Source organism: Schistocerca cancellata, chromosome 12 (genome assembly GCF_023864275.1).
Source record: "Schistocerca cancellata isolate TAMUIC-IGC-003103 chromosome 12, iqSchCanc2.1, whole genome shotgun sequence".
NCBI classification, from domain to species: domain Eukaryota; kingdom Metazoa; phylum Arthropoda; class Insecta; order Orthoptera; family Acrididae; genus Schistocerca; species Schistocerca cancellata.
Genome location: NC_064637.1, coordinates 162706564 through 162733610, shown reverse-complemented (window position 1 = coordinate 162733610; position 27047 = coordinate 162706564). Strand labels below are relative to the sequence as shown.

Below are 27047 nucleotides of genomic sequence, written 5' to 3'. Positions count from 1 at the left end.
CCTAATGTGCCACACAATAAGTTAGTCTTTCTATCGAATGCCTCCTTCACTAAGCAATGCGTATTATCACCTCTCGAAGACATCGTGTCTTCGCCGGTCGTACTAGCGAGATATTTAAATATTCTTACTTGGTTAGTAACAACTCGGGCTACCTTACTATTTGCCAGTCTTCTTTCTTTGTCGATCACCGTACATTCTGTTTTTGCTATATCAATTCACATCCCGTATCCCACACGACTGTCATTCAGATCTTTTAGCATTTCATTTGCAGTTCGTTCTCTTTCTGCCATTAATACCGTGTCATCGGCAAATCGTATACATTCTATTCTCTTTCCATCAATAAGTAGTCCTCTATTTCCATCACAGCCTTTTGCAATTATCTCTTGCAGGTATAAGTCTAACAACAGAGGGGAGAGGCGACGACTTCGTCTCGACACCCCTTCCGACGATTCTTCATTCTGACATTTCTTTTCCAGTGCTTACTCTTCCTACTTCAATGTATCCATCAGGTTGTTCCATTAAACTCTGTGGAACACTTTTTCCAAATCAATAAAAACTTCTAAATTCGAACTGTCCCTCCCTGATCCAGATATACAACTTGCCATGTAGGCTTTTATTCAGCACTCTCAGCAATACTTGTGCTGCACAAGTAATTAGGCTGATATCATACACTCTTCACAATTTTCGGTATTTCTCCTTTTCTCAATTTGTGTCATTACTGTTAGTCAATAGTAATGAAGTAATAGATAAAAAGTCGTCTCTGATCCTGAAGTTTTACTGGGTGAACACTGAAAATGGAAGAAGTGACGAACTTTCTTTCTCTCATAATTTCGGTGGAGTGAGGTCGGGCGGGGCATCGGAAGAAAAAGTTTGGATGTCGGATGAATAACATCTGGGTATTTACCCAACACCACTTGTACTGTCTCGAGAAAAACGCACTGTTTCTAACCGTAATACTTGTATTACTGTCTTAAGCCTTTAACATAAAGACTATACAGCCCTTAATGGGAATATTATGACAGCATTTCAAATTTTTAAATTTGGTGAATAATTATGCAAAATATTGAAAATTAAATTTTTGTTGCCCCCGTAAGCCGTTACATATGCGAACTCCAACTGGTACTGGATTCTGGGATTGTCATTTAGTGTAAGGGGCAATCAAAAAGTGTCCGTCTGAGGACACCGGTGCAGCGTACGTGTGACGAAGCACGACTCCGATGCGAGTACACCGGCAACAACGTATAAGCGAGGGATTAGTGTAGCATTCGTGTCTTCCGGTAAATGGGGAAACGTGAATTACGGTGTCACTATTACCAGACGTGTCTTACCAGAAAAAAATTTGCCGTTACTTTTTCTTCATTTACCGGAGGACAGACACTGGTAGAAATCCGCTGGACTACGAAGAATGTGTCTGGGGCAGCACGACTGTCAAAATCCAGTGTTGTGGAATGGTGTGCAAGGTTCTGTGCCAGTTGTGAACTGACACGAGAAGCTGATCGATCTGGGAGGCTGGCCCCATCCATTACAGAGAAGTGGGCTACACTCGGGCACACATCCTACAGTCCCAATCTCTTACCGTGCAATTATCACACCGTGAAGGGTCAAAGACTCCTGTCGAGGAGGATGTGCAGCAGGCACTTACGGACTTCTTCGCACTGCAGGACAGGCTGTTTTACCAAACGGGCACCTCCAACCTAGTGCGACAATGGGACAGTTGGCATACTGATGATCACCCCTTATAAAAACAAAACTGTATTATTTCACATTAAATTTTCCAACCGTACTTCAACATAAAAGGCAAAGTGTGCAAGGAGCACAAATGAATATAGATTACTGCAAGAAAAAGTTGTTTCAATTTATGAAATCAATTTTAATGTACTTGCTGTAGGTAATAGTCGCACAAATAAATTTACAAAACTCCTTTTCAAAATTTTATGCCGAAAGATAAAAATCATCCAAAAAGCTAACTTGAGAAAAGGAAGGTATTTTGTTTCATTTGGATTAAATTATTTTCTACAGACTCACGGCAGATGACATCAAGTCTTGCAGAAAACACACACACACACACACACACACACACACACACACACACACACACACACACACGCACGCGCGAAAAATGAGAACTTTATTGTGAGTACAATACAACCAGCTGCATGGCTGGAGAGTACAGGACTCCTTAACAGACATGCTGTTCAAATTAAAGTTCTCGAGAACATAATTCTCAATGCTTTTGATCGTTACACAGGTCTTTATGTAGGTAATGACAATGTGAGTGTGGACACGTGTACGAATATTAAGACAAGTTAGAGTATCACAAAGCATAAAAATAAAATAACTAACCAGATATTTTATTCGTCATTGACTGCCACTTCTTCCATATATCAAAAGGGTACGGCCCCAGAAACCTGTCCAGGTTCAATAGATTTGATCTCACTCTCGCTTTTTCTTCATCTCCGACATCTGAAAAAGGGAGAAAAAGTAAAGGAAAAGTTACAAGAGCTGCAATGTAATTAGGGTAGCAGGACGCAAGATGAGACACCGTTCAGCTACTCCCGTTACTCTGTTGTGATGGAAAAAAAAATTAAAAACAATACAATGTTTTATGGAAAGTAACGACGGATTAAATGCACAGGCAGGATTTTACAAAAGCAACGACAGCAGGGAATTAGTGCAAAACAAATTTCGGTTAGTACTTTGTAGGTGAGCGTCCTCGAGGCACCCAATAAAAATCCAGATCATTAATACTCGAGAGGTAGGCTCAGATCGGAGAAGAAAGGCGATAACATCGCCTAGGACTGCGAGGGTGCAAATGCGGCATGTCGTCGGGCCGTCTCTGTGACGACGGGTCGCAATGTCCACTCCCAAAGGGATTCTTTTTTATTAGAGTCAAATGCTCCTGAACACTGCCAAATTTATTTCTATAAACTTGTCCTCCAGTGTCCTACGAAGTAGTGAACACGATTAATATGCTACAACAAAGACAACATTCTGGGTACGGACACAAAGTGATGGAGGGGGATTCTGCCAATTTCACCATTCTCACAACTGGTCGCACGGAGCACTGAATTATGTTGCGTTATGTTATCAGCCAACTGCTACACTGTGATGGTTTTTAACCCTTTCACTGCTACACCCATACATATACGTGTGACAATAACTACACATCATGTGCTACAGCCATAATCAAGTTCTTACATTGTTAGCCTTGATAAATACCGAGATGTGCTGCCTCTGTAGCAAAATACTGTTCTCTGTTAGATCCGTTCGTGTCACACCGGGCTTAAAATTATATGTGCTACTGTAGCATTCACTGTCACTTTCCCAACTGGGAGTTTCCGGCACAGCTGTCGTCGCGCTGCACACCCTCTGCCACACGCTCGTCCCAATTAAGAAAATGAATTACCCCACACTTCACACGCAACTACCCCCTATGCTGGACGGTAACCGTATCACGATTACGGTAAGCGGGCAATCGTCTCACCCGACAGTTCCAGCTCGGCCTTCCAGTCCCACGGTGTGCGGTAGCTGTTACACGGGGCAGTCTACAGGGATTAACACCGATCACTGTGTCGAACATTGCCAACTCGAGTATAGAAAATAAGAAAAACCGGCAGCAGCCGAGTACAGGCTACTAAATAAATGCTAAATCAGGTCCAAACATACGAGAATTTGGGCTCGAGCTTCGAACTGTGGGACTCTGTGATTACCGAAGCGGTGGAAATTAAACTCTGTGGTAGCAACTGCTGCAGACACACTGGCAATACACTCGGTACAGCTCGGAAGTATGTGGTCGACAAACAAAAAGCACAGATGAAGACTTCACACCGTTTACCGGCAACAGGACGGTTGTACTGCAAGCGATGCCATCAAACTTTATCTGCAGTTGACGGGGGCACCACCTCGGCATGCGTCCAGTCTGTGACGTATTCTAATTGATCAGGTGTGGCACTGTGTTGTCGAAGTAGGGGCCTCACCGGTTTCACGACGGTGACACTTTTGGCCCCGACAATGATCACTGTGGCCTTCACTGAAATTTGACACCGTAGGTTAACTGCGAACTTTTTATCCGAGGAATTCGACTCTGTACTTCGTAGCCACAACTCTAGCACTGACAATTGATATTAAAACAACAAAAGCAGCAGCAGCAACCTAACTGGAATTCTAACTGTGGCACGACTTAAATTTTTTTCCTTGTGAATAAAGCACAATACACAAAACAGTCACGCAGAGACAGGAAAAACCTAAAATCGATCAAAAAACCGTAGGTGCGACAACAACAGAGGGTTATCTGTTGAAGGGCGAAACAAATGCAATTGCTGAAGAGTGGCAGCAGGCATTTCAGTAGTTGCAGTGGCAACAGTCTGGACGACTGACTGATCTGGCCTCGCAACACCAATAAAAACGGCCTCACTCTGTACGTACAGCGAACAGATCGAAGTGAGGGGAAACACCAGCCATAATTTTTCCCGAGGGCATGCAGCTCTACTGTACGGTTAAATGATGACCTCGCTTCCTCTCGGGTAAAATATTCCAGAGATAAAATAGTTCCCTATTTGGATCTCCATGCGGGGACTACTCGGGAGGATGTCGTCATCGGAACAAACGAAACTGGTGTCCTGTGGATTGGAGTGCGGATAGTTAGATCCCTTAATCAGGCACATCAGTTAGGAAATTTAAAAAGGGAAATGGATCAGCTGAAGTTAGATATAGTGAGAATTAGTGAAGTTCAGTGGCACGAGGAACAGGATTTCTGGTCAGGTGAATACAGGGTTATCAATACAAAATCAAATAGGGGTAATGCAAGAGTAGTTTTATTCGTAACGCGGATAAGTTACTATAAACAGCATATGCATCTGACATGCAGCCCACATCCAACACAGTAGTACAAGTTTGTATGCCAACTAGCTCTGCAGAGTTTGCTCAAACAGACTGCAGTGAGATTTTTGGGGAAAATTTAAGTGTATAGCAAAAGGAAAGGCAAATGGGCAATGGTGGTGGTGTATTTGTCACAGTAGACAAGAAATTCAAATCCACCAAGACAGAAATTAAAGATGCATGTGAGATTGTTTGGGCAAGACTCAGTACTAGGGGTGGGCAAAAAACAATAATCGGATCCTTCTATCACCCACCAGTCATCTCCTGATGTAACCGAAAACTTCAGAGAAAACCTCAGTTCACTTAGTACTCGAGTTCCCCAATCGTGCTTAATATCGTCGGAGACTCTAATCGTCCAAAAATTAACTGGAAAAATTACAGTTTTGTTAGTGGTAGGCACGATAAGACGTAACTCTTCGGCTCTCCCGGCGATCGAATGACGTCTCGGGTTGTCGGGTGTTCTGCCAAATATCGGCGTTGTACTTGCACAATATTTCAGTAATGTAGCTCGTAACCTCCGTCAGGTGCTACCCGAGACTGTTCGAGTGGGCCTTCCCCCTGCAGCCACGGCCGCTCACTGCCATCTTCTGGAATTATGCCGTTCCGTTTTCCGTCCACTGCGGTTCTGGGTGTTCCCTCTGAGGTCCGCGCCCACCAGACCCGCTCCCGAGTGTTCCATTTTAGGTCTGGTGTGTTTGGAATTCTGCCCGAGGTACCGGGCGTCGCCCCCTGCGGTCCGCTCCCACTCACTGCGATCTGTCGGAGCGTTGCCGTTCCTTTTTCGGTTTGTCGAGGTTCGGGTATATTATAAATCCCGGGTCGACATTAACACTCCCCACGAGTCCCCCCGATCTTGCCGGACGGACAGAAAACATACCTGACATTGTGTTTATGGAAAATCGTACTGATACTGGAAGAAATAGAACAGGCATAGGGCCGATACACCACTTTCTCTGCTTCATCTCGCCCCGCTTCTGGAACCTGTGATGTAGCGGCTGGTCGGAGTCGCTCTCAATTTATTTGGTCGTGTATCCATTTTTGCAGAAAGTTTTAAGATGCTCTATTTCTGTCGGTAGACTCTACGAGTCCGACAGGGTACACGCTCTGTGGACGAATGCCGCAAGTACTCTCGTTGTTCTGTGCAGGGTGGTGACCGCTGCTGGCCTGCAGATATAAATCAGTTTGTGTGGGCTTTCGATACACACTGTGGCCAAATGATCTGTCTGCTTTCCTTTTGACTAGTTTATCCAGAAATGGCAGCTGACCATTCTTCTGCAGTTCTACGGTGAACTTAAATATTTGGGCGGCACGAGTTAAGTTGTTCGAGCAACTCACTGAGCCCGCCTTTCCCACGAGGCCAGGTCACGAACGTGTCACCCACATACCTGAAGCAGCACGTGGGTATGTATGTGGCTGTCTCTAGTGCCCTCTCCTCAACTTTCTGCACACACATTTTGGCAACCACAGGAGACAGTGGGCTGCCTACAGCTATACCTTCAGTTTGCTCGTAATATCGGTTCCCGTACAGGAAATACGTGGATGGCAGTGTGTGCCCGATCAGGTCCGACAGAGCGCCATCAAATTTCTCTGTAATCAGTACTAGTGTGACTTTCAACGGGACACTAGCGAACAGCGATAACACGTCAAAACTAACCGCGATACCTGCATCTGCGACGTGTAGTTGCTCGAGGTGTTGTAGGAAGTCTGAGATTTGAATGTCGTGAACCCATTTCCCCACATACAGAGACAGCATATTTTTTAAGTACTCGGCTGTTGCACACGTAGGTGCCCCAATACTACTGACAATTGGGCATACGGGCATGCCCTCCTTATGTATTTTAGGCAGGCCAAATGGTCTACATGACAATGGTGCTTATCAGGCCTCCCTGTTTCCTTCAGGAAAACCTTCGTCGTCATCTCCACAAAGTCAGCGAGCTCAGACTCAAAGTTCTGTATTCGGAGCCCCCAGAAGTTGCCCACCCATTGCAAAATGGCTACAGAGTTCCCTCTGTCTGCTGGCAGCACTACAATACTGTCGTCTTCCCGGAGCTTGTCCTCGAGTGCAAGCCTCTCCTCAGTTGTGACGTTCGATTTTGGAAGCCTGGTGTTCGTGACAGCCCTGCAAGTATCTGGCAGATTTCCTCTGCTACATCAGGTAGAAGGATGGCTGCAACTTGCTCCACTGCACTGATAAAACACGAAACGGCCACATTTCTAGGGGTCGTCGCGAAGTCGAGACACTCGTCGAGTGCTCTTACGGTCGTATCGTCAAACCGTGTGCCACACAGATTCGCCACAGTGCGAGTCTCCTCCGTCTGCCGTGCTTTCTTACTCGTGCGGCCAGACTCTGCAGATTGGCAAGATCAGGCAGTGCTTCTGGCACACTCCGCTAAAGACCAGGAGGCATGTTCTACCCAGTCACAATCTTCCCCTGTTAAGGAGGATGCCATATACAGATGAAGGTGTAACAGCTATCTAGCTACATCTAACCTGTGGCACATATCTCGCATAACCTGTGGCGCATATCTCGAATCCTCTCTGTCACCAGTTCTGAGCTTGCTCTACATTTTATCTCGTACGCTGCTCTGAAGTTGATGTGATGTTTAATTCTGGCAAATACTGGTACCACTTCTCCATCTCGACATATCAGCAAAACACTGAAGAGATCTCAGCATCCTCCCTTTCCTCTGTCGAAGCTTCTCGCCCGGCTTCTCGGTATTCTCGTACGTTTCCTCCTTGCAGGGTCTTTCGATGCAACTCTTCACGCTTTCCCGGCGATATAATGACATCTCGGGTCGTCAGGTGTTCTGCCGGATATCGGCACCGTACATCCAGAACCGCAGGAGCGGACTGCAGGGAGGATGCCCGGTACCTCAGACAGAATTCCAAACGCGTCATACCGAAGATGGAACATCCGGGAGCAGGTCTGGTGAGTGAGCACCACAAAGAAAACACACAGAACTGCAGCGGACGGAAAACGGAACGACACTGTTCCGTAAGATTGCAGCAAGCAGGCACAGACCGCAGAGGGAACGCCTGCAACTGTCGGTGGACGGGAAAGGCCACATACGTAAATACTGAACCGGAGCCATTCGAGGAGCAGACTCAGGACGCACCTGATGAACATTACGAGCTACATTACCAAAATATCGTGCAAGTACGACGCTGATAAGCTGAGATGTCACGATAACACGTTCTGCAAAACAGTACTAAACGCCTTCTCTGAAAACTACCAATAATACGTAGGCCTAGTCGGGAACTCCACTCGAGATGGAAATATCTTGGCTGTAACAGCAACAAACAGACCTGACCTCATTGAGAATGTCCACACCAACATTGGTACCTGTGATCGTGACGCGGTTGTGGCAACGACAATACCAAAATACGAGGGAAACTAAAACAAGCAGAAAGATATATAAGTTCAGTAAACTGGGTGAGAAAACCACAATTATCATATCTCAGTGCGGAACCTGAAACTTCCAGTACAGGTCAGGAGCAAGCACAGGAACTCTGGTTGAAGCTTAGAAGAATAGTTGACCAGGCACTGGATAGATATCTACCCAGTAGAACAGTTCATGATGGGAGGGAACCTCCATGCTATACAGTCACTGTAAAGAAACGTCTACACAAACATAGATTACTGCACAATACATGTAAAAGAGGGGCAGCAGCTTTTTCAGTAGTTGCAGGGGCAACAGTCTGGATGATTGACTGATCTGGCCTTTTAACACTAACCAAAACGGCCTTGCTGTGCTGGTACTGCAAACGGCTGAAAGCGAGGGGAAGCTACAGCCGTAATTTTTCCCAACGGCATGCAGCTTTACTGTATGGTTAAATGATGATGGCATCCTCTTAGGAAAAATATTCCGGAGGTAAAATAGTCCCCCATTCGGATCTTCGGGCGAGGACTACTCAGGAGGACATCGTTATCAGGAGTAAGAAAACTGGCGTTCTACAGATCGGAGGATGGAATGTCAGATCCCTTAATCGAGCCGGTAGGTTAGAAAATTTAAAAAAAGGGAAATGGATAGGTTAAAGTTAGATATAGTAGGAATTAGTGAAGTTCACTGGCAGGAGGAACAAGACTTTTGGTCAGGCGAATACAGGGTTATAAATACAAAATCAAATAGGGGTAATGCAGGAGTAGCTTTAATAATGAGTAGGAAAATAGGAATGCGGGTAAGCTACTACAAACAGCATAGTGAACGCATTATTGTGGCCAAGATAGATACGAAGCCCACACCTACTACAGTAGTACAAGTTTATATGCCAACTAGCTCTGCAGATGAAGAAGAAATTGAAGAAATGTATGATGAAATAAAAGAAATTATTCAGATAGTGAAGGGAGACGAAAATTTAATAGTCATGGGTGACTGGAATTCGGTAGTAGGAAAAGGAAGAGAAGGAAACATAGTAGGTGAATATGGATTGGGGCTAAGAAATGAAAGAGGAAGCCGCCTGGTAGAATTTTGCACAGAGCACAACTTAATCATAGCTAACACTTAGTTCAAGAATCATAAAAGAAGGTTGTATACATGGAAGAAGCCTGGAGATACTGACAGGTTTCAGATAAATTATATAATGGTAAGACAGAGATTTAGGAACCAGGTTTTAAATTGTAAGACATTTCCTGGGGCAGATGTGGACTCTGACCACAATCTATTGGTTATGAACTGTAGATTAAAACTGAAGAAACTGCAGAAAGGTGGGAATTTAAGGAGATGGGACCTGGATAAACTGAAAGAACCAGAGGTTGTACAGAGTTTCAGAGAGAGTTAAGGGAACAATTGACAGGAATGGGGGAAAGAAATACAGTAGAAGAAGAATGGGTAGCTCTGAGGGATGAAGTAGTGAAGGCAGCAGAGGATCAAGTAGGTAAAAAGATGAGGGCTAGTAGAAATCCTTGGGTAACAGAAGAAATATTGAATTTAATTGATGAAAGGAGAAAATATAAAAATGCAGTAAATGAAGCAGGCAAAAAGGACTACAAACGTCTCAAAAATGAGATCGACAGGAAGTATAAAATGGCTAAGCAGGGATGGCTAGAAGACAAATGTAAAGATGTAGAGGCGTATCTCACTAGGGGTAAGATAGATACTGCCTACAGGAAAATTAAAGAGACCTTTGGAGAAAAGAGAACCACTTGTATGAATATCAAGAGCTCAGATGGAAACCCAGTTCTAAGCAAAGAAGGGGAGCAGAAAGGTGGAAGGAGTATATAGAGGGTCTATACAAGGGCGACATCCTTGAGGACAATATTATAGAAATGGAAGAGGATGTAGATGAAATGGGAGATACGATACTGTGTGAAGGGTTTGACAGAGCACCAAAAGACCTGAGTCGAAACAAGGCCCCGGGAGTAGACAACCTTCCATTAGAGCTACTGACGGCCCTGGGAGAGCCAGTCCTGACAAAACTCTACCATCTGGTGAGTAAGATGTATGAGACAGGCGAAATACCCTCAGACTTCAAGAAGAATATAATAATTCCAATTAATTTGCATAAAGCTTAAGCCGAGGTCCAAATTTAATTACAAATGACAGAAATATAGGTAGAGATACATATGATGTTAAGCTAAATACAAAATGTGTACATATAACTTGGAATCATATTACAAATACACTAGAAATGATATTTAAGAAAATTACGGAAATATAAGAAACAGAATTTGGCAACAAGTAAAGCCTCCAAAATATGTAAAATCATGGAATCGATGACAGATTTATATCGCATTTATCTGGTCATAATGTTACTGGCACAGTTACACAAAACTGCTTCAGAGTTTAATTCACAAAGTTTGTAAAATAAGCAGCATAGGCAGGACTACATTCATTCTCATGACATCACATTAGTCAAACCCTCAAAATGTAACCAAATTGATGTAATCTAGACATCGATCTACATTATACGTCCACCTATCACAACACCCTTTATTCCGCTGCCTGCATTGCTCGGTAGAGACCATACCACTCACTGCCACTATGCAAAACTGACAACTCTCCTCTGGCCCAATCGACACAGAAATGGCACGGTGCGGACACATGGCAGTGGCGAGTCAGCATCACGGTGTGGACGGGACATGAGCAATTTACAATCCAGTCGCACTACAAGTGGATCAGAATATGTCGTCTACATTACACAAAGATACTGACCAGTCAATATTTGTAACTTGTATATGCAGGGCAGTATAAAGATACTAGCTACATTCATTACTGTTGAAAAAGGGGGAGTGGAAATTCCTCATTACAGGGCATAGTTTCCTATCATGTGATCGAAAGTTTGCTCTTACACAGAGGAACAAAATATCCTTTCACGTGGAAAGCTAGATTCCAGTCACTGCCAATGCAAAGAACAAAAAATACCTTCTATGTTAGATGGGAACCAGAGGTTTTTAGGGGTCTTAGTGCACTGGGCCATCGGGTACACAAAGGCACATTCAAAATGACCGAGTATGTCTGGCTACACATTTCATCTGACAACTGTACCTATACTAAGGGGAAGAAAAAGTCATAACATCCAGCAACTGTGGATTTGTCAAAGCACTGCAAAGAAGCCAAGAGTTACTGGAAAAATTAAATATATAAATAAGGTCTGCAGCTAGATGACATTGTAGTTTTCCACATCTTGTGTGAGAAAAGTATGTCAGTTGAAAAGACCAAGAAGAAAGCCTTACTTGACACGAGACAGTATATCTCAGCTGAAAAACACAATTTCTATGGGCAAGGCCGAAGTGAATAGTGAATTTGTACGTCTGGTCTATCTAGCAAAACTCCTTGAATGAGGTCAGAAAATGTAATGTTGAATGTACACGTTCAGTGTAGTTCCAACAGCAATAATGTTAAAATTTTCAGTACATTCTGTTACTGCTTGTGCATATTTGTATTGCAGCAAACTTCATGTGCTTTGACCTGTGATGATGTATTTTCTCACAATAAGATTTTTATTTCTGCAATACGTAACACAGAAAAATCAGTGTGTTCCAGGAGCACAACATTATTCATCCAGGGACATAAAAAAGATAGCACTATTCTTCAAAGATGACACTGTGCAATAACTGGTACAAAATTGTGAAAAATAGCATTTTACCTCGTATACACTGTCTGCATCAAGAAAGTCAAAGTATGTATGCATAAAATAGGTAAACACAAGACATCGAGAACACAGAATACTGTAGTTGCATTAATATCAAAATCCCATATCTCATTCATCTCTCGCTCGAGTGCACGCCAGATTTTCAGTACTAAGTGAACGAAAATAGTTACTGAATGTTTCATAAATGAAAGTGTTGGTGTGGATAAGAAAAACTTACATATAAAGTACATAGCTCACTCTGCCACTGGTTATTATCTACTTCTAGCTTTAAAATTAAAATAACTCTGAATGCAATATTAATTTAAAATATGATAGTCACTGACTTCATAAACTGCATACAAAAGAGAAACACAATCCACAAACACATATAGCACACGGCCACAATTTCGAGTGCTGCACTTTTTGCTGAATATTGTCCCAAAATCAAACGAGGAAGTTTGCACAGTGAAGAACATGCATGAATCCTGAAACAGTCGTTTTCAGTTTTTTACACAAGGAATTGACATTTACAAACAAACTATCTACAGACCAGGATTCAGCTTTGCTTCATGTACAAAAAGCAATTTTTTTAAGCACATCTGATGACTCCAAATTTATGAAAACAGCAGCACGCCACCGGGATGTTTCCCCCACGCATCTCTTCAGTGCACAACTCGTGGCAACAAACGGACACGGCACAGACCACTTAACAATGTATCCCCACTACTTAATCTCTGTGTGAATTGCTTCATTTGTTAACACGGCACGTCCCCGCCCAACGATGCCAGTTCTGTGTGTACTGGGCCTTACAATGAAGTGGTGCGTTTATTGAGCGACCACCTGCGACTGCCTCTCGGGCACGGAGAAAATGTTGTGCATTGCCGTGAGACTGCAACAAACTGATTCGAGGTGACTATCGTGAAGGCACGTAAGTTACTTTTGGAAACTTACGGCCCACTCACCCAGCTCCACAAAAGTATACACCTTATAATCACCTGCAGCTGCGTAAAGAGTTTAAACGAGTTTCATTACAGAGTACTACTGCCCAACGTCAGTCCTGCTCACTCGTACAACTTCCGAGAGGAATCTGACGTCACCGGGAGTCCACATGTTGTCCAAAGGTGCAGTGCCTTCACTTACGTCTGTCCTTGACAGTCGGCAGAATTCAAATAACAAAGGATGATTATTCTCCTAGGGATCTTGCACAATATGCAGCTCTTATGGACAAACGTTTACAGCTGACATGCAGCAAACACATTTCCCTTTCCGGGATTACGGAAGCGTCCGATTCCACCCGCCTGCTTTGACGCAGGACGTCATCAGTATGGCGGAAATGGCTATTCCATGCGTCTACAATATGGCGCCTATGATGTCACTACATACAAACGGCAACAAATACGAAAATACATATAAATAAGACAATAACATCTTCCTCCTAAAATACAATCAAACTAACGAGTCAACCGCGGGAAATTGAGGTTTTTTGGAAGGGGACAAGCTACATATAACAGTAGAAGAAAAACACACCACTATCCCAAAACACACAAAGGGACGAAAAAATAATAATTACAAAATCTATAGGAATCGGACACTTCCCTTGAACTATATAGGTCAAACGCTGCTGACGATACCAAACACCAACGCCTACAGCAAAAACTACGGAAATTGTAATCAGACATTTCCCTTGAGCACTGCTGACGATGCCAAAACACCAATACCTACACATAAAACTACAAAAATTGGAAGTTGTATAAACGAAATGTCAGCACTGAGTGTAGAGAGAATTATTCACATTATGAGATCGACTTTTTCGCCATTACCTATGGTTATTTTTATCCGTTGGTTGGTTATTGTTGTTCTAGAATACATAATGAACGTTTTCCAGTGATGTTAATTTGAGATCGACTTTGTTGCATTACTTACGGCTATCAGTATCCGTTGGTTAGTTATTGGTCTTCTAGAAAACATAATGAATGTTTTCCAGTGATGTTAATTTAACTGCACTTCACACACACATCGCCACAGGTAACACGAGCAACATGCTTCACACAACGTAAACAAACCAAGGAATGTAGCCATAGTTATGTCAAAGGGTGTGCGTTAGGGCAGAGACACTCAATGCTCAGATATTGTAAAAAACGGGCCCTCACTTGTTCAATAATATTATCAAACTATCAATATATTGACTGTCTAAGGGCGCGTATTCACGTATTGTCAATATTAGAAATATTGACTAGCAGTATTGATGGACCTCAAAATATTCTCAGTATTGTCAATATATAATGAACGTGTCGAAGGTTTGGCAATATTCTCCATTCATATGTTGACAGAGATTCTGGAACCAGCCACGCAGCGTTAATGTGCACTGCAATACGCTGTCATGTATATTATACCTCAGATTCAATTTTTAAGGAGCCTTTTCACTTAAATAATTTTAACCCTTAACTCGTGAGGTGACTTTCCTGTATAGAAGCATTCCCCCACAACTAGCCTTGGAGAGCGAGTTCGAAAATTTTCGCGCGGTCTGAGAGACCATACCTCGTTGAGTTATGGGTTAATAGGCCTGCGCACAGATGAACATATTATATACGGCTTTATGATTAATGGAGGATTCCCTATGCACTGCTTACTTCATGAATTTGAAAATATAGTGTAGACTGGAGTATTACATAGCAGTTTGGAAAAACGCTCCCATTTCCAAAAATTCGTCATATATCTGCAATAACTTGTACGAGATCTGCGAAATACTCGCAATGCCATCAAATTATCACAAAACATAAAAAGACTTGTTTTACGTTAATTGTCTGAATATGTCCTTGCCAGATAAATAATTGCTTCACAAGTTTCACTGAATTTTACTAATCGTGCTGGCCAAAATCAGGGAACTAAACTTCCGAGCCTGTCGCCGGAAGTTATTCCTAATTTATTGTTGACTGCGACTGCCTCTCTAACGTATTTTGATTCTGTTTTATATCTTATCAATGCTAATAATTTGACGCACATGCATGGCTCTTCGGAAAATAATTTATGAAATCTTTCGGGTCCGTGACCAGCCTCTCCTTTTCTTTTAACCATTCTCGGACCCATTTTGTCTTTCTCGTTGTTTTCTGTTGCTTGCAAGGTCTAGCTAATATAAATGCAGCACACGCTTTCTTTTGGGTGTTCCGACATCATAACCCTCTCGCGGGCGCATATTTTTTTTTTTTAGTAACTCAGCGCAGATAATTTTTTTGCTACCCCATCACAAACATGATCGGCTGACTATACTCATTCTTTTATAATTTTGTTTTTGTGATTTAGGGCCAAAAACTATGGTGGTACATGTATCGCCATGGCAGCTTTGTGAGATATTAAAACTGGTGGTTTTTTGTGTGTTTTGCCACTACACGCAAAAAAAATAATGATCAATGTTTTCTGTTTTTATTTTTTATGTTTTCTTTTACTTTACTTAAAAAATATTTGTTACCGATATTAAAGTTGCCAATCATATTGTGAAAACAATCCAAGATCACGTAAGAAAGGTGTGAGCTGATACATATCACAAAGTGTATATTGCAAAGCAATGTGTTCCGACAACAACAGTGATCCCTCGACATGAAGAAACTGTTTGCTGTAACAGTTTTCATATACCTGATGGAGCGTATTACTAAATGATTTCAGGCACACACACAGATGGTAAAACGTATTTCCAAAAGCTTCGTATACCCTTACGTTGGTGGTAAGTATGCTTCCCAAGGTCCACAAATGGCAGATTCATTTTGTGGTACGTATACTTCCCCAAGCCCCTTCCAGAAACAACAATGGTAATAACGATCCTTTCCAATAACCATTAAAACACCTGTGTTGGGTGGGATATATATTTCCCACAGTCCTGAAGGCTAAATTTTAGAACAAACAGAAACTACAGCTGGATCGGAGGACTCCCAGTAGATGCCGGGAGCGTACAGAAGTGTTAACATAACATTTCTTTAAAGCTGTAAAGAAATACGTTTAGTGGGAAGTATAACCCCCACGGACCGCAAAAAGGTTAACCTTGTAAAATCGCGCTGTCAACTGACAAATGTTTGTTAATGTTATTGACGGCGTGAGGTAGCTTCAATATAATGAAGGGTTGACAAGCTAGAATTGTCAGTAAATATTGAACATGTGCAGGAAGGCTCTCTAACACACACTGGCGACTATAAGTATGTATATATAAATTGTTCTGTCGCAAAAATAACATGTGATTAAACGGCAAAACTGACATGCTGTTTACAAAAACTTGTTACACAATGAGGTTGGAAGATATTACATCTACAGCCTGAGCACTGAAATTTTGTTTGGCCTTTCACTTTTCTTTTGTTTAACCAACATTGATCAATACTTACGAAATAAAGAATAGACATCATAGCATTACTTTTTAAATAATGAAATGTTAAGGAAGGTGGTGTGTGTGCCCAGTAGAAAGGGGGGTGGGAAGAGAGAGTGTTGAGTAGGTGTGCCAATGTGTGTGTGTGTGTGTGGGGGGGGGGGGGGGGGTTTATTTGTTAGTCTGCTCGTTTAAGATGATGTGGGGTGATTTATTGTTCTTGCTGTTATGGTCTTCAGTCCAGAGACTGGTTTGATGCAGCTCTCCGTGCTACTCTATCCAGTGCAAGCCTCTTTATCTCTGAATAACTACTGCAACCTACATCCTTGTGAATCTGCATAGTGTATTTGTCTCCCTCTACGATTTTTACCCTCCACGCTACCCTCCAATACTAAATTGGTGATCCCTCAATGCCTCAGAACATGCCCTACCAACCGATCCCTTCTTCTAGTCAAGTTGTGCCACAAACTCCTCTTCTCCCCAATCCTATTCATTACCTCCTCATTAGTTACGTGATCTACCAATTAAATCTTCTGTAGCACCACAATTCAAAATTCAAAAGCTTTTTTTTTTTTTTTGGAGGTTTTAGGGCGCAAAGCATCTAATATCATAAGCGCCCTGTATAGAACCATAGAATGCTGGGACTGCGAGGGTAGAAAACCGTTGCGAGGTCCAACACGGAAAGGAAGGATAAAAAAAAACGAAAACGTCAAAACGTTACGGAACAGTATCTAAAAGACGTCGACAAGGCACCGGGGTCACCGGGTAGAAATCAAATCTCTTTTGTCATATTACTGCTTTTTAAAGAACTTAAAATGCGAGCCACAGCTAGCACGTCATCCGCTAAAATGTCCGACAAAGCGGGCGGCAGCCCGACCCTTAGACGAAAGTGGCTAAAATAGGGGCAGAGGATCAGGAAATGTCTGACTGTTAATGGCTGGCTGGCTACAGAAAGGTAAGCTGGGTGAACGGTCGCCACTCAAGAAGTGGCGGTGACTAAAGCGGCAGTGCCCCATTCGCGACCGAGCTAACATTACTTCCTCACGGCGGGCGGCCGGGAGGAAGTCGACCAGGCTGTTGGGAGAGGTTGGACTTCTCCGAGTTTGTTCCCATGAAGGGAGCACCAATGGTCATGCCAAAGTGACGTGATACGCCGATAGAGGTCAAAACGAACACAAACCTGTGTCTGAAGCCAAGGTGGTGAAGGGCTCTCCCTCATTCGGAAAGTGGCAGGAAGCGTGAACTGCAGCTGCTGAAGCAGGTGACGAAAGCAGACGCCGGGAGGCCGCAGAGAAGAAACGTACATCTCGCATTGGCAGTCAAGAATGTCATCAAATAAAAAGGGTCAAAGGTTGGATGGCCTGGCATAGAAGAAAGCCGAAACGCGTACCTACTGAGTAGTATGTCGCGCCGGTATGACAGTGGTAGTTCACCGTCTTCTGCGTAGAGACTCTCAACTGGGCTAGTACGGAAGGCACCAGTGGCGAGACGGGTCCCCAAAGGGCGGATTGTATTTAGACGGCGTAAGATAGGCGGCCGTGCTGAGGAGTAGACAACGCATTCATAGTCCAACTCGGAGCGGGCAAGAGATCGACAGCGGCAGAGGAGGGCAGAGGGCAGAGGAGGGACCGGGTGCAGCGTGCAGCCAGGTAGGACACGTAGGGGGACCAACTGAGTTTCCCATCGAGCGTAAGCCCTAAGAACTTCGTTGCATCCACGAATGGGAGAGCATTTTGGCCCAGTCGTAAGGACGGTGGAAGAAGCGCCTCGTACCGCCAGAAGTTTATGCAAACCATTTGTGACACTCCACGAATATAGTCGGTCCAAACAACGCCGAAGACAACGTTGCAGGAGACACGTCCGCTGGGAGCTGCAACAAATAGCAAAGTCGTCAACAAAAAGAGAGCTGGCAATGCCAGCTGGAAGGCAGTCCATAATTGGGTCGATGGCTATGGCGAAGAGGACGACACTCAGTACAGAGCCCTGAGGCACCCCGTTCTCCTGTGAGAAGGTGTGGGATAAGGAGGAACCCCCACGTACCCGGGAAACTCGGTCGTCACAAATTCCCAGATGAAAGTGGGAAGACGACCGCGAAGGCCCCGTGTGTGCATAGTACGTAGAATGCCTATCCACCAACAGGTACCATAGGCTTTCTCCAAATCAAAGAAAACGGCCACTGTTTGTCGCTTCTGCACAAAATTATTCGTGATTTACGTCGACAGGGTGACGAGATGATCAACCGCGGAGCGTACTTTCGGAACCCACGCTGAACAATAGTGAGACGGTGTGACTCCAGCCGCCACATTAATCGACCATTGATCATGCGTTCCATCACCTTACAAACACTGCTGATAAGGCAAATTGGACGATAGCTGGAAAGAAGAGATTTATCTTGACCAGGCTCAGGTAGGGGAACAATAGTAGCTTCGTACCAAAGCGTGGGAAATACACCGTCAGTCCAAATACGGTTGTAGGTATCGAGGAGAAAGCGTTTTCCCGCAGGAGGAAGATTCTGCAGCACGAGGACGTGGATTGTATCGGGCCCAGGAGCAGAAGACCTGGATGAGGAGAGAGCACACTCAAGCTCCCTCATAGCAAAAGGAGTATTGTAGCATTCTCGATTCAAAGAGAGAAAAAGAGACCGGACGAGCCTCCTCCGCCTGTTTCCGAGGAAGGAAGGCAGGATGGTAGTGGGTGGAGCACGAAACCTCCGCAACGTACCGGCCCAGAGCGTTGGAAACATCGACAGGGTCGACTATGACGTTTGCCGCCCCAGTCAGACCGGGGATCGGGGAGTGGGCGGTAGATCCGGAAAGCCGGCGCAGGCCACCCCAAACCAGAGAGGACGCAGTAAATCTGTTGAACGAGCTGGTGAAGGAAACCCAACACGCTTCCCCGCTTTCCTTAATAGTGCGGCGGCACTGCGCACGTAGCTGCTCGTAGCGGACGCAATTCGTTAACGTAGGATGACGGTGAAAGTCACGAAGCGCAAGTCGTCAGGCACGGATCTACATCTACATCTACATTTATACTCCGCAAGCCACCCAACGGTGTGTGGCGGAGGGCACTTTGCGTGCCACTGTCATTACCTCCCTTTCCTGTTCCAGTTGCGTATCCTCTGTTGAGTGATTCCAGTTGCTTTTCTTTTCCTTGGACACTTATTTCGATGTCAGCCATTTTTTCGTTTGTGCGAGGATTTAGAGAAGGAACTGCAGTGCGGTCTTCCTCTGTGAAACAGCTTTGGAAAAAGGTGTTTAGTATTTCAGCTTTACGCTTGTCATCCTCTGTTTCAATGCCATCATCATCCCGGAGTGTCTGGACATGCTGTTTCGAGCCACTTACTGATTTAACGTAAGACCAGAACTTCCTAGGATTTTCTGTCAAGTCGGTACCTAGTATTTTACTTTCGAATTCACTAAACGCTTCACGCATAGCCCTCCTTACGCTAACTTTGACATCGTTTAGCTTCTGTTTGTCTGAGAGGTTTTGGCTGCGTTTAAATTTGGAGTGAAGCTCTCTTTGCTTTCGCAGTAAGTTCCTAACTTTGTTGTTGTACCACGGTGGGTTTTTCCCGTCCCTCACAGTTTTACTCGGCACGTACCTGTCTAAAACGCATTTTACGATTGCCTTGAACTTTTTCCATAAACACTCAACATTGTCAGTGTCGGAACAGAAATTTTCGTTTTGATCTGTTAGGTAGCCTGAAATCTGCCACACTTCACAGTCCACCGAGGGACCGGGGCCCGACGGGGAGAAGCAGTAGTACGAGGGGTAGAGGATTCGGCAGCCGAGAGAATAACGTCCACGAGGTGCTCGACCTGATCATCACAGCCGGGAAACTGCCGTTCGTCAAAGACAGCCAAGGAGGAATATAGCCTCCAGTCAGCAAGAGAGAATTTCCAATGAGTGGGCTGCTGTGGCGGGGTACGATTGTACAGCGAGTTACACAAGAGAGGTGGTCATTCGAGTAAGTATCGGAAAGAGCACACCACTCGAGACGTCGAGCGAGCTGGGCAGAGCAGATCGAGAGGTCTAAGTGGGAATAAAGATGCACGGAATCAGAGGGAAACGTGGCTTCGCGGGTGTTAAAGGCACACAAGATGATTAAGAAGATCCGCCAAAAGAGAACCTCTCGGGCAGGCGACAGGCCTGGGCATTGGTGTCACCGAGGAGCAGACAGGTTGGAGGAAGCTGAACAACGAACTGCATCAGGTCCGCCCTAGTGACAGCAGAAGACGAAGGGATATAAATGGTGCAGAGGGAAAAGGTAAATTCGGGAAGGAAAACTTGGGCAGCAACTGCTTGCAGGTGGGTGTGCAAGGGGACCCCACCGTGAGCAGGAATCCCCACTGTAAGGGGAAGGTCCATCCGTAGCGAAGTAAAATGGGAAAGAGCAAAATGGTCTCGAGGGCTTAGATCGGTTTCTCGGAGACAGACTACAAGCGGACATTGCGATCGCAGCAGTAGCTGGAGGTCCGCCCTGTTAGACCGAAGGCCACGGATATTCCGTTGTTAAAGGGCCATCAAATTTAGGACGCCGTAGAATGAAGAAGCACCTCGACGGCCCGCCCTGAGGGAGGACGGCCACTGTAGTACACAGGTGGAGGATCTTCGTCCATCGACGGAGCTTCCCCGGTGTCGGCCAGTCGGAAAGGCCCGACGAGTCGAAGAAGGGTAAGACTGTTTGCCTTTTGACGACTGTTCTGGCTTTTGGCGATTGGCACACGAGACAGACGGCTGCAAACTCGAGGTACGCAAGAAATCTTCCAGGGAATAATCCTTTTTGAATTGACGGGTCGCTGGCTGCGTCGCAACCGTCTTCGCCGGTGAGGACGAAGAACGGGCAGCAGAATCTACAGCCCGGGAAGTGGGAGACGGAGCGTCAAGTCACAAGTTTGCGTAGCCATGTTTTTCGTGGGACGGGGAGAGGCTAACACGGTGGTGTAGCTTCCAGACGAAGGGTCACTCGGTGTGCGGCTCGCCAGCAGTTTCCGGGCTACAGGAAAAGGTACCTTCTCCCTCACCCTTATCTCCTGAATAGCCCGCTCGTCTCGATAGACGCGACAAGAACGAGAAGCAGCAGCATGTTCTCCACGACAATTAAAGCAGCGGGAGGAAGAAGGTGGACAGGCGCCCTCTTGTGCACCCCTGCTCCGAGAGACACACTTGGCTGCGTTTTTACATGACGTACTGGTATGATTGAACTGGTGGCATTTATAACACCGCAAGGGATTGGGAATGTAAGGGCGCACAGAGTTGACTTCATAGCTTGTCTTCATCTCACAAGGGGAGACCACGACGACTGGAACGTGGATTTACTGCAAACTTCGTACACTCTTAGTACTCCATGAGGACAACAAAATGTGTAAGCAGTAACCCGTACCTCTCGAGCGTTACTGAGAAAATCGCAAGATAATTTCGGTCGTCAAATATATATGTGTGCGTGGCCATTTTAACCGTGAAGCGGGTGCAGCCGAGTGGTGGCAGCACGGTAGCTCAGGGTGTTCGGTCAGAGCGTTAGCTTCCCTTTCTAATAAAACAACTGAGCGAACGGACCATCGAACGAACTGAACGGGTATCATCGTATGTCCGCGCTTAATAAATTCAACGAATAATATAGAACAAATTTTTTTTTAAGTGGTTGGCGTTTAAGCCGCTGGATCGCTGTATCGAGTTCCGTTCGTCGTTTTTTTTTCCATCACAGTCATTTGCTTTGTTATTTATATTACAATTGATATGATGGGGAAAATACGTGCAATCGGATGAACTTTTATTAAATTTAAAATGTTATTTGGCAGTCTACTAATTTTTATTATCACAAATAATGTAATATTCATAACTATCGACTAGTAAACGGCCAAACGCATAAAGTGATAATGATAATGTATGCTTGTCCGTGTCTTCAAAACTGTTCGTTTTGTGTTTTCTCGGCAGTAGCTAGATGTTTTAACTGAAATGACGAGACGAAACAATTTTTTCCTTCCCAGGACTCCAACACGGCACCTATCGCTGTTATATTCTAGACCAAACGAACGTCAAATATGGGTTTGTTACACCAGCAGCGACATGTGAGCATGTTTGAAGTAGAAATAATATGACGAAGAGTTCAGTACTGGCTGGAAATCGAACCCCACACAAATCTTTGTTGACTACACACAAATAGACGTCAGATACCGAATTTTTCTCCACCAGCAGTTCAGATTAATATCCTTGAACTTATACAGTGATTTCTCAAATAGTTCTGCGTCATACTGGGAGTCAAAAACGTCAGATATCGTTAGTGTTGACAACGAATGAAAATACATCAAAAATCAAAATTATTATCCACAAGCAGATACGTGTTCTCATACTAGAGCTCGATAATACATAATGAACTTTAGTGCCGGGCCAGGATTCGAACCCACTCACGCGCAATATGTGGAGATGTTGAGGAATCTGCAGTTTTGAACAAACAACAAATTGTAGTCGAGCTGCACTGTTATTATGGGATCAAATTCCGCGTTAAGGGCGGTCTGAGTTGCATTCCCAGTTCAGAATCAATTTTATCGACTAAGAAACTCATTCACGGATGTTTTCGTGCCTGGCCGAAAGACAGAGAGAGAGGGGGGGGGGGGGAGGGAGAGAGAGAAAAATATAAAAAAGAATGAGATGTTGAGAGCAAAAAATTGTTGTAAAGAGATTGAATTATGGTATGTAAAGAAATCTTTCGTTCGAATGGCACACCTACCGTCCTTTATCATCCACGAATATGCCTTAAGTATCGATTGCTTACTCGCCAATGGTAAGATGTGTGCGTGTTTGACCAGAAATAACGACACCTATTGCGATTGTTGGCAACACATGAACAGACATTAAAAATTCACGTTAATTTTCACTAGCAGGCCGGTGTGCATGTGATAGGACTTGAACTGAAATTATGAATATTTTTGTACTGGATCAGGATTTGGACCCACATACTTACATTTGGAGGAGACCTAGACAAGACTGCAGTCTTGGGCAAAGGAACGAAATGATTGAACTATACTGTTCCGAGAGATTCAGATCCTCTAAAGAGGAGATACGAATTCGAATCAGTCCAGCACCAAATTTTGCAATGCTCTAGTTCAATCAATACAAGTAAAATAAGAGCCCTGTTCCTTTAAATGGCTATCGGTTCATCAAATAAAATAAAATTTTACTGGCAACAGTATTTCTGTTTACTATGACTTCCGCCTATGTCATTTCCCAATATAAACCGGCTCTGCCCAGTAGGTAATGAAGGAACGTGATGTTTAATGCGGATTATGAATTATAACGTCTTTCTCTTGAGGTTACCAGAGGTAAAGCAAATCTGTTTGTGCCTCTTAAAAGTAATTGTCTGAACCCACGCATTGTACCTGTGGTAGTTTGTTCCACCAGACCATTGTGGCCACATTTCCCAGTCCCAGGAGCATGCTGTAACAGATGATGTGCTTAGCTTACAAATCACTATCACCGTAATTGTTACTATCATTTTCTTCATACCGCTGCTGGAACGTATGTGCTTGAAGATCATTTAATGCCTTTTGGTCATTATAGAAATAGTTGCCCAAGAACAGGTTCCTTCCCTGTCTACGGAATCCTTTTCTTGTTAATATCAAACATCAACAATTACTCGTACATTACATTAAAACTAAAGTAATTGATGAAGACGTTACTTGATAACAAAAACGTGCTGCCTTTCTTCATTTCCTTGCGCCTAGAAACTTCTATCGAATACTGCCAAACCAAAGGCCAAGGGATCTTACTGCCTTCCGATATACGTCGCTGTCGGTTCTTCCATATGATTTGGTCGACGTGACCTGTTTCAAGTTGTGTATGACAGAGAATGTTTTAGAAAATCAATTGTTTTCCTTTGCAATAAACAGAAAGATTTTCATTCTAAGCTATCCAAGTTCAAAATTTTCGCTATATTAGTTCCAATTTAATATTCGCTTCAATAATGTAGGAAAGTATTTCACAGTTTTACACTTACTCGCTGACCACAAATTCTAGCTCACAGTGACACCAGTTTAAGTAACCTAATGTAGCAAAGACCTGTTTGCCAGTGCTCTTTCTCACCAGAAAATACGCAATTCACTCATTGGACTCCCTAAATACTGTAACAGTAATTTCTGTGTGTATGCAACGCATAGGGATTGTAGAATTTAGTGGTGCTCTCTCTTCCACTTCTGTATACAATATGCTTGACCCCAACGGGGGCCGAGCGGCTCTAAGCGCTTCAGTCTAGTACCGCGCGACCGCTATGGTCGCAGGTTAGAATCCTGCCTTGGACATGGATGTGTGTGATGTCCTTAGGTTAGTTAGGTTTAAGTAGTTGTAAGTTCTAAGGGACTGATGACCTTAGATGTTAAGTCCCATAGTGATCTGGGCCATTTGAACCACTTTGAACCTAAACGGGCCCTTTATCATTACAGGCCCTGGGCAGTGCAACATCATACTGACAACAGTAATGTGCTTATACTGACAACCTCACTGTTCGTTTTACCTGATTTTGTAATCATTTAAATAAAACAACATGACCTTCCAGTGGGAGACATTTCGTCCCCCTTTTCCTTCTGTGAAATTTGCCAGTAAGCTTTTTGCCTTCCAACCAGCGAAATGCGGAACGTACGGCCGGTAAACGATTCACAAACCATGAATTAGTGCCATTAAGATGATTTATTGAAGCATCGTCGTAGCTGAAGGAATTTAGTTTCTTCTTAAATCGTCTTATGCAGCAACGTTCACAGATATCTCAAACAGGAAAAGCTCTTTATCCATGTACAAAGGTTGTAAAACAAACTTCCCACAGCTTGTGTCAGGTTGATCTTTTCATCTGATAGCACTGCGTAAGTATTTTGTCTAAGAGTTATCACAAGTAGTGTTCCTGTAGCTTGTAGTGGTTAATAAAAAAGAAAAAGAAAAGAAAAGAAATGGTTGAAAATGTGGGAAGAAATGGTGAATAAAAAAGGGGTTTTTAAAATCGTTAATGACCGTGAAGAAGGGAAAGAATGAAATGCAAATATCGGACTTCGTATTACAGAAAACTTATCGGACTTCGTGATTTGGAAAGGCTGGGGTGGTCCTTGTGGCGTTTCTGAGCAAAAGTCAAACCAATTTCCACTACAAAAATTATTTGAAAAAAGACAGAGAATAACAAATGTAACTAACAGGGGAAAATGGTGTAGATAACGAGTTCATCCTTTACCAGGTTAACATGTCTTCTTTCGGGCGGCGTCCAGGTCTTCAAAATCTCCTACTTCATTTCTGCGTGAAAAGTCTGCTCCGAAATCTTGCAATCGTCCAGGAATCACTAATTTATACAAATTAAAATCATCTTGATACTGAAAGCAATTTAATTTACTTTGCTACTTCCATCCTCCGAATTTAATAACAACTTCCACAATATGTCTACACATTAAAATCAGATTAAGACTAGCTAATAAGTTTTTTACATCTGCATTAAGCTTCCACTCTCGAGAGACAATAAACGGATAGAAAACAAAAAAAGGTTACAATTTTAGTATTTTCTCTGCGGTTGAACGCTCATACCGCTGCGACGGTATAATTTATATCTGAGGGAACGAGTGTAGCATGGCGAAATTCAAAGTCCCGCTACAAGCTGTGGTAATCACTGGTTGAAAACGAGTTTAACACCAATGGGTACGGTACAGCTAAATATTCAAAATGATTATTAACTTAAGACTGAGGCATATTAATAATGTAGAAGCGAGACTGTGTATCCTAGTCTTCCTCGAGTGGGCATTGGAAGGCGTTTACGCACACGTATACAATACTATGAATACTCCGAAAGCTGTAGTTAATATTGCCCTCATAAACTAATTTTGTTTTTTAATTCTTCTGGGTCTTCAGTGTGCAATATGTGTTGTAGATACGGTCTTAGACAAAAAAATTGACCGCCGAGTCGTTCACATAAGGTGGACAATACAGTCGTGCTCCCCTCGGAATCCTATGTCCGGCAATATGCTCGATCTGGCAACATTTTAGACTGCGGCACTTCCCGGGGGAAGTCTCGACTGCAGTCTGAGTAGATCACTCTCGACTACGACCGTAGTCTCGAGGTAAAATGTGAGACTAGCCAATACGACATCTGGCCACCGAAATCACACGTCGACAAAACTTTCATCGCTCCTTTCTTCTCGGTGCTGTAGCTATGAGTGTAATTCGAGCAAATCTACAATATATTTCACTTTCTGTCACATTGGTAATAACAGTTGGGTTCAAGAGATTTCTTGGCCGACCACCTGCCTCTGAACACTGCATGCGTCTGAGTTCTCTGGGACCCGTTTGCTGCCTACCGGCAGAGGCTGAGGCTCTGCACTGCCTCGCCTTCTTCCGACAATGTCTGCTCCACTCCTCACTCTCGACGGTGTAAAATGCTTTAATGTTGTCGAGTGGTAACCCATAAAATCTGTTTACGATTTGTGTTTCACATTCGATAGGAATGGAGGCACAAAACCATTTTTATTTGATGAGTATTTTATTACACTAATATGCAATACATCAATATGGCACAGAATTAATTTCATTGTTTCTGATCCAGTGCGCTATAATTAAAGCGTCACATCCTGTTCTTTATGCTTTCACAGGAGATTCTTCAATAGGCATATAATCTATTTACAGCTATTTTCATCGGGATACATAATGCAAAAATACACCTTTTAAGTGTGTAATTATTGATAGTCTATTCGTGAGCTTGCTCGCTTTCAGTGGGGTGAAATCTATCACA

The 27047-nt window shown here is 43.7% G+C and overlaps 1 protein-coding gene across 1 annotated transcript in view; it reads right to left on the bottom strand.

Annotated features, from left to right (window-relative positions):
* Positions 1–27047, bottom strand: part of LOC126109617 (protein AAR2 homolog) — a 111484-nt gene that overhangs the window by 34358 nt on the left and 50079 nt on the right. Inside the window, exon 3 of the mRNA XM_049914660.1 lies at positions 2344–2463. Within this exon, the coding sequence (XP_049770617.1) occupies positions 2344–2463 (120 nt within the window). The remainder of the gene's footprint in view (positions 1–2343; positions 2464–27047) is intronic.